Source organism: Monodelphis domestica, chromosome 1 (genome assembly GCF_027887165.1).
Source record: "Monodelphis domestica isolate mMonDom1 chromosome 1, mMonDom1.pri, whole genome shotgun sequence".
Lineage (NCBI taxonomy): Eukaryota > Metazoa > Chordata > Mammalia > Didelphimorphia > Didelphidae > Monodelphis > Monodelphis domestica.
The window spans coordinates 725,388,411-725,398,617 of NC_077227.1; the positions used below are offsets into that span (position 1 = coordinate 725,388,411).

General features: G+C 55.1%; 1 protein-coding gene across 1 annotated transcript; it reads right to left on the reverse strand.

The window, feature by feature from the left end:
• Positions 1-2,463: 2,463 nt before the first annotated feature.
• Positions 2,464-6,183, reverse strand: VAMP8 (vesicle associated membrane protein 8). The gene is made up of 3 exons (XM_007477774.3): positions 5,982-6,183; positions 4,002-4,160; positions 2,464-2,963 (listed from the first exon to the last, which is right to left on the reverse strand). The coding sequence occupies exons 1-3, from the start codon at positions 5,982-5,984 to the stop codon at positions 2,826-2,828; spliced, it is 300 nt and encodes a 99-aa protein (XP_007477836.1). The 5' UTR covers positions 5,985-6,183; the 3' UTR covers positions 2,464-2,825.
• Positions 6,184-10,207: the final 4,024 nt, after the last annotated feature.

Below are 10,207 nucleotides of genomic sequence, written 5' to 3' on the forward strand. Positions count from 1 at the left end.
TCCCCTGATTAGCTACTTGAAGGGAGGGTTTGTTTGGGGATCTCAGTGCCTAGCACGAGTGCCCGCCACAGAGGAGGCATTCAATAAATCCGCGTGGATTGGCCACAGAAAGGCAGCAGATTTGGGGGAGGGGGTCCTCGGGAAACCACTTCATTTGAGGAAGAGTTTCAGGACCTGGGGATGTTTGACTTGGAAAAGGGAAGACCTGGAGAGGCAGCCTGAGTCAGAAACCCTTCGGTCAAAGTTCTTTTGCTGACACATCCTCCCTGTTTGACCCTGGGCAGCTCTCAAGACTAAATTAAAGGGGGCAGCTGGGTGGCTCAGTGGTTTGAGAGCCAGGTCCAGAGACAGGAGGTCCTGGGTTCAAATCTGACCTCAGACACTTCCCAACTGTGTGACCTTGGGCAAGTCACGTCACCCCTGTTGCCTAGCCCTTACCACTCTTCTGCCTTGGAACCAATACCCAGTATTGAGTCTAATTAAAAATAAAATAAAAAGACTAAATTAAAGAGCTGGGGCTGACCTACACTGACAGATAGGAGGGCTTTCCCCACTCAGCATCCCTGAGGTAGTGAGTTCCCTGTGACAGGCGGAGTTCTAGTAGAAGCTGGATGATCCATGGTCCCTGGTGATGGGGAGGGGATTTATGCATCTGGTAGGTTAGGCAGGTGACCTTTAATATACTGCCCACCTCTAGGATTCTACAGTGGATATGACTAGAGTTCTGAAGCTGTTCCTGCTGCCTCTACTGCTAGAGTAGAATCCAAGCAGGACCTCAGTTTTTCTGCCTGTGTAATGGGGACATGACAAAGAGGGTGATGGTCTTGGGAAGGATTTAAATGAGAAATCTCTTCTCCAAACTAAATATCAGGTTACTTCCTTCCTGTCCTGGGAGGCTCCTTCTTGTGATTGTCAGGATGGGGAATCCCCATGACACATTCCCTCCAGAGGCAGATGGGCATTTCAACAATCATTCATAATCTTAAGAGCAGCCTAGCTGTGTGACCCTGGACAAGTCACTTACCTTCATTGTCCACCTCTTCTGCCTTAGAACCAACAATATACAGCATTAATTCTAAAATGGAAGGTAAGAGTTTAAAAGGGGGGGAGGTTGGATTAAACGATTTGCCCCCTTGACCAGCCAACAGGGGGTCGGAGGCCACCCTCCCTCCTTTTGAGAGGTGGGTCACTGCTGGTGTGGAATAGGGCAGACCCAGGGAGGTCCGGGCGTTGGATTAGTTGCTTTTCCCAACAGGGTTTTATTTCTTTCTCTGTTGACCCAAGGGAGGACTCAGTTTTTTTTTTTGGGGGGGGGGGTGTCAGTAATTGTTAGATACGCAGCTAGATGGCTCCATGGATGGAGTCAGGAGGGACCAGGGTTCAAACATGGCCTCTGACACTCACTAGTGTGTCTGTGTGACCTTGGACAAGTCACTGAACCCGTTTGCCATAAATCACCCGAGAAGGAAATGGCAAACCATTCTTTTTCCCAAAATAGGCCAAGAGATTATTTATTAACACAGAACACAGAACAGACAGTGACAGAGAAGCGCTCAAGAGGGAGTATTTGCAGAAGAAGAGACCGTCTTTGCCAAGAAAACCCCATGGACACATTCTGGGTCATGGGGTCAGGACCGAACAACAGACAACCATAAAGTCTGAAGAATTGATCTGGGATGGCCGGAGCAGGCTGGAGCCCGGCTGCCCGGTTCCGGACACCACGCCGGGGGCAGGGCGCGCTCCGATCACATCACACACATTGTTGACTCACATGCTGGAAAGCCACCCCCAGCCCCCTCCCCCACCTTACAGGGCATACTGGACAGGGGGGCTGCCCTCTGGGGGCCGGGTTGTCTCTAAGCCCCCCAAAAGCTCAGGCTCTCGTTCTCTAAGAGAAAAAGAATCCATCGTCACCCCTAACAACAAGACCCGGTCCGGGGCCGGCTGAGGCTCAGACACAGAAGCCATTGTCCGGGGGGGCCGTCCGGTGACACCGACTGTCCCCAGCCCGGATGAATGATCCTCTGGCCGCGGGGGAAAGCGGAGGCCACGGGCGGGCGGAGGGCTTTCGCCAGGCTTAGCCGCTCGTCAGAGGGAGGACCCAGGCAGACGCTCTTTGTTTGACCCCCCTGCCCGGCTCCGGGGACACAGAAGGCCATTGTCCAAGGAGAAGGAAGGAGGTGGGGGGCCCGTCCTGTGACAGGATGAAGGGGGAAAGAACGCTGACTCACTGCAGCAGAGGAGAAAAAACTCCCAAGCACCCCAAACTGGTGGGGGGCGAAGGCAGAAAGAGAGCTCCAGGAATAAACACATCCGTAGCGAATGTTATCCCACTTGATGCTCTTGGGATCCCTCTGAGGCGGGTCATTTTACAAAGGGGGAAACTGAGGCCCCGGGCAGACAGGGCCACCCCGGGAGCCTCTGAGGACCTCGGGGCACGGAGGAGATTGTTCACACCAGAAGGACACTGAGAGGTCTTTATTACCTACAGGTCACCAGCAGCATTCCAGGAGATGCCTGCCTTCCAGCCATGGAGAGGCCCCCTGAAACTCAGCCACAGTCTAGTGCATTCAGGCCCAGCGGGCAGGCGGGCACTCCCTCCCTCTCCCCCCCTCCCCGAGCACCCACGTGGTCCCAGGGGAGGGCTGAGCAGGACAGAGAACCCACAGAGAAGGACAGATGGGGTGGTTGGCTGGGCAGCATTCCACTTCTGGGAGGGAGAGAACAGGAAAGGAGACTTCCCCGGGCACCCTGGGGTGGGGGAGGCAGAGACGGGTCCCGAGGCTGAGGGAGGCCAGAGGAGGACCAGGGAGAACGAGGGCCCTCTAGATTGTGCCGGTGGCAAAGAGGATGATCAGGAGCAGGATGACGCCCACGATCACGCAGATGAGAATGATCATCTTCACGTTTTTCCACCAGAATTTCCGAGCCACCTTCTGGGACGTGGTCTTGAAGTGTTCTGACTGTCGGGGGGAGACAGAGCAAAAATTAAGGCTGGGAAAGGCCAGCGAGGGAGGACGTGGGTCCGTTCTGGCCTCAGATACTGCCCCCTCCGCAGCCCTGGGCAAGTCCCTTCGCTCCTTTGTCCAGCCCTTCCCCTTCTGACCTCGTTGCTCGGACAGAGAGCACAAGTTTTATCTTGTTTAAACTAGTGGTGGGTAGGTCCTGGGGGGCCCCCATCCTATGTGGGGACCCAGGGCCAGGCGTGCGGGGAGAGGGCTCCCGGGACTTCCCCTTCTTGTACTGCTGATGGGCACGAGACCCAGTGACGGAAGAGACAGCCGCGGCCGTCTTCCCCACCTCAGAAGCCCGGCTTTCCCTCCGGACCATCCACTCTGAGGCCCTCGACTTCCCTGGACTTTGTTCAGTGAGGAATTAATTTTAAACAGCTTGGAGAAAAGACATTCAGCTGAGGTCAAGGGGACAGTGCAGAGGACCCTGGAGCTCTTTCTGCTGTGCCCCTCATGCCCTCTGAGGCCATGCCAGCCCCTGTCCACCTCCTGCCCATCAGCAGACCTGTGAAGGCTCTAAAGAGGGGCTCCCCGGAGACGGAGGACCCCCTGGTAGGGCTGGCCCCAGAGTTTGAGGGGGCGACGTTCAGGCTCAAATAGAAAGGGAGGAAAATGCCCCAAAAGGACAACTGGAAAGATTCATGTGTGGAGAGAGGCGATGGCACCCTGTTCCCTTGGAGGAGAAGACAGGGCTCGCCTTGGGGTTGCTATGGCACTGGGACTGGCAGAGCCACTCCTCCTGGCAGCTGGCAGCCTCCCTGAGTCATCCCCTGACCGTCGGCCCAGCGGTGACCACCCTCATTCATGGTATCCTGGAGAGCTCCTGAGGCGGCAGCTCAGAAAGGCTCGAGTGGGGCACCCAGGAGGCACGCGTGCCACTTCCCAAGCTGGGAGGAGTGGAGCAGCATCCGGAGGTTTCTCCTTTCCCTCAGCCCCTCACAGCCCCCCCCCACACCCCCATCACCCCATCCCTCCCTCCCTCCACCTCACCGTGGCCTCTAGGTCTTCTGTCTTGTTCCGAAGATGGTCCAGGTTCTCTCCCCGAGCCAGGATTCGCTCCACGTTCTGGGTCATGATGTTCTTGACACCCTCCACCTCATTCTGGAGGCTCCTCACCCGATCGCTCCCACCTCCGCCGCTGGCCTCCTCCTGGAAAATGACACAAGGGGCTCTCGTGGAAAAGTCTCTGGAGCCCCGCAAGGGAAGGAACCCAGCCTGGGACAGACCCTTTGCCTCTTCCTTCTCTGCCTCCTCTTCCCTTCATTCGCTACGGCCAAGAGACTCCGGAGAATGGCTTCAGGTCAGTGGCAACTTCTCCAAGATGGAACAGAAAATCCCATGAAAACTGAGTCGCTGAGGGGGCCATTCCAGGGTTCAGATCTGACCTGAGACCCTTCCTAGCTGTGTGACCCTGAGCAAGTCACTTAAGTCCTACTTGCCCGAGTTTCTCATCTGGAAAATGGGGACACACTGGAGAAGGAAATGGCGAACCACTCCAGTATCCTTGCCAAGAAAACTAGAGTAAGGAGCAGTGCAAAATAACTTCAAGAGGGAGAGCCTCATGGCATGGGGGGCCTTGGAGCTGGAACCCCATCCTCCGCTTCCTGAGCCTCCCCTGCCTCGGTCCCCTCACGTCCTCCATTAGAGCGTAAGCTCCAGGAGGGCAGGGGCTCTCTTTGGACACTGCAAGGTGCAATTCATCAACATCCACCAGCTGATGAGTTGATTGCCTCTAGCCGCTCAGCTGGACGTTGTGGCTCCTTAGAAAGGGGTTCAACCGCTCTACATTGCCTCCCCCGACACTCCAGGTCCCCCCTTCCGTCTTCAGCCGTTGAGCCACAAACTTCTGCTTTTTCCGTCCCCCCGACCCCCCCATCCTCCTCCAAGGCATGGGGCCACCGAAGCCCTTAGTAATGGCGGTCAAAAACCGATGGGAGTGTGGGGAGACGAAGGGGGCAGGACTTCTTTGAAGCCTGGCTCTGTGGCTTCCTGTTCCCAAGTGGTTACAAGGAGACTCCCTGTTTTTATTTGGTCCTCACGGTCATGTCCAGAGGCAGGTGCTATTATTAAGCCCCTTTTACAGATGAGGAAACTGAGGCTGATGGTGAGGTGATCTGCTCAGGGTCTCCCACCACTATCTCAGCCCTCCCCGACTCCCAGTCCAAGGCTCTATCCCTGTGCTTGGTCCTGCTTCAGACCCTAACCCTGGCCAATGCTCTGGTTTTGGCCAGCCTCTGTTTGTCCATCTGTAAAGTGGGGACCCCAAGGCCAACGGCCTGAAGGACAGGAGAGAAGTCTCGAAAGGGTCCCTGCTATGACGATGATGACAGGGAGAGCAGCCCATCCCTCCCTTTCACACTCTAGCCGGAAGCTCCAGGCAAGTGACCGCCCCAGGGTCACCGGACCAGAGAACAACAACTTAGAGATAAGGAGATAAAGCTTTCCCAGCGGCCTGGAGGGGCCCTTCCAGGCCCAGGGAAGAAAGAAGGGGCTCCCCGGGCGTCCACACTGCCAGGCTTTGGCATTCCCATCAAGGCTGAGGAAGGAAGGTGGCCCCAGCCGCCCGAGTTCCAGGGCTGCGGCGGGCTGGAGGGAGAGGCCCAGAGGGCTGTGGTTCCTCTCTGGGGTGGGAGGCGGTCAGGCCCGCTCCCTGGATCGCCGAGCCTGCCTCCTCCTCCAGCCTCCACCCCCGCAGGAACTCGGCCCAGCGTTCCAGGAAGGATTCCTGACCTTTGAGGCCAGGAGGGAGGTCAGGGAAGGGGAGGCCAGCGGGGAGGAGGGAGGAGATCAGGAGGGGGACGGCCGGAGCCCCGGGCAGCAGAGTATTTGTCCGAGGCCGGGACCCCGGGGGCCTTCCCGCCTCCTCCCCTCCCCAAGCCCTCCAGTCGCTGGATCGCCCCCTGCGCGGCCTCCCTCTTCCTCCGGACCTGCCTCCCAGCCCCTCTCCCATCCGAGGCCTCCCTCACTCACCATCTCTGTCTCCCGTCCAGCTGGGGCCCGTCAACAGCTGGGAAAACAGCAGCCCAGGAACTGGCTCGGGGACTTTGCTCCCGGGGTGCGCTCGCTCAACTTCCTGCTTACTCCAACTTTTAGCCCGCCCCGAAGGCTGAGCTCCGCTCTGCGTCGGCCGGTCTGCACTCCCCGTCCCAGACTGGGCGGCTCTCCGCGCACACCTGGATGCCCAGCTTACCTTACCGGGAGGAGGAGGGGCCAGCTGCCTTGGGGCCTCCCCCAGCCTTCCCTCTGGCCGGCCTGGAGCCGACCTAAAGCCATAGGGCTCCCCAGAGACTCCAGGGGCCACCCAGGCCCTCCTCGAGACTCCAGATGTGATCCCGGCCCCTTAAAGATTCCAGGTGCCATCTAGGGCCCCCTAAGGACTCTGGGGTACCCATCTAAGGCCCCCTAGAGACTCCAGGCACAATTCAGGACCCACAAAATCTCTGGGGTACCATTTGGAACCCCTTAAAGACTCCAGGTGCCATCCAGGGCCCTCTAGAGACCCCAGATGCCATCCAGGACCCACAAAAACTCTGGGGTACCATCTGGGACCCCTTAAAGACTTCAGGTGCCATCCAGGGCCCCCTAGAGACTCCAGGCACAATCCAGGACCCACAAAACTCCGGGGTACCATCTGGGACCCCTTAAAGACTTCAGGTGCCATCCAGGGCCCCCTAGAGACTCCAGGCACAATCCAGGACCCACAAAAACTCCGGGGTACCATCTGGGACCCCTTAAAGACTTCAGGGGCCCTGAAAGACTTCAGGGTACTCACCAGGGGCATCCCAGGCTTCCTTGAACCCCCTAGAAACCTGGGGGAAACAAATGACAAGCCGGCTAGCTACCTCTACGTGGGGATGGCTCCCCAGGCCCTCAACGCCACCCTCCCCCAAACTCCACCTCCCCAAAAGAAGACCAGTCATACATTCATGGAAACATTTATAAGTTAGAACTGGAAGAGACAGTAATAGCCATTTAGGCCAACTTCCCAAGGCCAAGATAAGAACTAGGCTCCGAATCAGCTCGCTGGCTCCTGTCTGCCCCTTTGTGCTGTACAATCAAAACCATGATTTTTGTTTGGGCAGATAAATATGTGACAATAGTTAGACCGCAGGCCCAAGAGGATAGAAACCTGGCCTGGAAGGATCCGGGTTCAAGGGGCCTCCGAGGGCTCTATCTGCAAGCCTAGACAAACCACTCAACCCCTCTGAGCTCCAAGCTCAAAGGCAGGAGGTCCCAGAAGTCGAAAGGGAAAATAATAATGGAGAACCTTTATTTTCACTTCCCTCTCCTAAAAGGAGCATTTCCTTCAGCTTTAAAAACATTCTTGGGAGAAGAGATCTACAGGTTCTCACCAACCTGTGGAAGGGATCCAGGACAAATGTTGAGGACCCCTAGGCTGAGGCTCTAAATGAAAAAGGAGGGGCACCATGTAACTCAGTGGATAGAGAGCCAGGCCTGGAGATGGGAGGTCCTGGGTTCAATTCTGATCTCAGACACTTCCTGGAGGTGTGACCCTGGGCAAGTCACTTAATCCCCCGTTTGCCTCAGTTTCCTCATCTGTAAAATGAGCTGGAGAAGGAAATGGCAAACCACGACTCTCAGTATTTTTGCCAAAAAAAGACCCCCCAAACAGAAACAAATCCAAAATAAGATCAGGAAGACAAGATTGACCAGCAGCTGAGAAAAATAAGACCTTGGATTTGGGAGTTTAGAGATCTGGGTTCTAGTTCTTCTCTTTAGCTGGACAACCTTGGGAAAGTCAATTCACTTCTGTGCCTCAGTTTCCTATGTAGTCAAACTCTTAGAGATTAAGTCTAGATTCTTAGGCCCAGAATGCTCAGAACTAACCCCATCCAACCCCTTCTTTTTACGATGATAAAACGGAGTCTAAAGCAACTTTTAAAGACAATTTTTAGGTTGAAAATAATCTAAATAAAATGAGAATCATAAACAATATATATGATAAGTAAAATAAAAAACAGAAAATTATTTCTCTTTCTGCAATCTGAAGCCGTGTTTCTGTGTTTTTTTTGGGAAGGGGATCTGCAAAGCAGCTGGGGATGTTTCCAAAGAAGGGAGGATACTTCCAAGGAGGCCATGAGGACAGGAATGAGGCCAGGCAGCTGCCCACACAGCAAGCCCGACGGAGCTGAAAATGGGACAGGTGCTAGGCTTGCACACGGGACACACCACACTCCCTCTCTCTTTCCCCCTCTCTTTCTGAATCTGTCTCTGTCTTTCTGCCTCTCTCTGAATCTTTGTGCCCCTGCCTCTGTCTGTCTGTCTGTCTGTCTTTCTGTCTCTCTTCCTCCTGTTCTCTTTCTGTCTCTGTTTCTCTCTGTCTCTCTCCCTCTTATTCCCTCTCTGTCTCTCTGTCTCTGTCTGTCTGTCTCTCTATGTCTTTCTGTCTCTCTGTCTCTGTCTCTGTCTCTCTCTCCCTCCTATTCTCTCTCTGTCTTTCTGTCTGTCTTTGTCTCTCTGTGTCTGCCTGTCTTTGTGTCTCTCTGTCTCTCTCCCTCTTATTCCCTCTCTGTCTTTCTGTCTCTCTGTCTCTGTCTTTGTCTCTCTGTGTCTTTCTGTCTCTCTGTCTCTGTCTGTCTTTGTCTCTCTATGTCTTTCTGTCTCTCTGTCTCTGTCTCTCTCTCCCTCCTATTCTCTCTCTGTCTTTCTGTCTGTCTTTGTCTCTCTGTGTCTGTCTGTCTTTGTGTCTCTCTGTCTCTCTCCCTCTTATTCCCTCTCTGTCTTTCTGTCTCTCTGTCTCTGTCTGCCTTTGTCTCTCTCCCTCCTATTCTTTCTGTGTCTTTCTGTCTGTCTTTGTCTCTTTGTGTCTTTCTGTCTCTGTCTGCCTTTGTCTCTCTCCCTCCTATTCTCTCTCTGTCTTTCTGTCTGTCTTTGTCTCTCTGTCTCTCTGTCTCTGTCTGCCTTTGTCTCTCTCCCTCCTATTCTCTCTCTGTCTTTGTCTCTCTGTGTCTCTCTGTGTCTCTGTCTCTGTCTTTGTCTCTCTCTCCCTCCTATTCTCTCTCTGTCTTTCTGTCTGTCTTTGTCTCTCTGTGTCTGTCTGTCTCTGTTTCTCTCTGTCTCTCTCCCTCCTATTCTCTCTCTGTCTTTCTGTCTTTGTCTCTCTGTGTCTTTCTGTCTCTCTGTCTCTGTCTGTCTTTGTCTCTCTGTGTCTGTCTGTCTCTGTTTCTCTCTGTCTCTCTCCCTCCTATTCTCTCTCTGTCTTTCTGTCTGTCTTTGTCTCTCTGTGTCTCTCTGTCTCTGTCTGCCTTTGTCTCTCTCTCCCTCCTATTCTCTCTGTCTGTCTGTCTTTGTCTCTCTGTCAGTCTCCCTCTCCCTCCCCCCTCCTCTCCACAGGAAGCCCCGTAGGATTCAGGTGGCGGTGATTCTGTATCCCACTCCAGGGTTAGATGAGGTGACAAGAAGCGAGAGCCCCAGGGGCCCCCACCTCCTTGGCCAGGGAGGGCTCGTTCCCCATCCCTGGCTCCCTGCCAAGGGAAAAGGCCCTCATTAGTCTGCTTAGACTGTCTTGGTGGGAGGAGACAAAAAGGGATCTCGAGAGGCGTCAGGGAAGCCGCAGCTTGCCTGGAGCATCCGAGGCCCTTCTGGGCTCTTGTTGGTTGCCATGACACCCAGCCAGGAGGAGGCGATGGCGAACCTGCCCGCCTGCCTGGCTCAGAATGAGTGTGACCCCGCGCGGCCATGTCCTGCGCCTGGGGCGGCTTCGTTCAGAGGGGGAGATGCCGGGCATACCGGAGCGGGATGTGAGCTAGAAGGCCTGCCATTGACACTTTGGCAGGCGGCCCAGGCAGAAGACGTTTGGCCCCATCCCAAGGCTCCGGCAGACAGTCTCCAAAGGGCCTTCATCCGGGCCCTGTCCTACCTCCAGGAGCCCCTCATCTTCCTCCCAGGAACACGGTGCAAACGTGATCGGGCCGCCATGGAGCCTGGGGGGCCCCCAAGCAGAAGTTCTAAGGCAGATAATAATGACACTGACTCGCGTCCTGGGAGACTCGCTAACCTTGGCACAGCCACAGTGCAGAGGGCAATAAATGGGAGGAAGTGTTTGCATTACTTAGTAGGGATGCCTGAGCCATTCCCCCATGAAATTGTTTTTTTAAATAAAAGTTTGACAGCTGCATTTTTTTAAACCCTGACTTTCTGTCTTAGAATCAATACCAGGTATGGGCTCCAAGGCA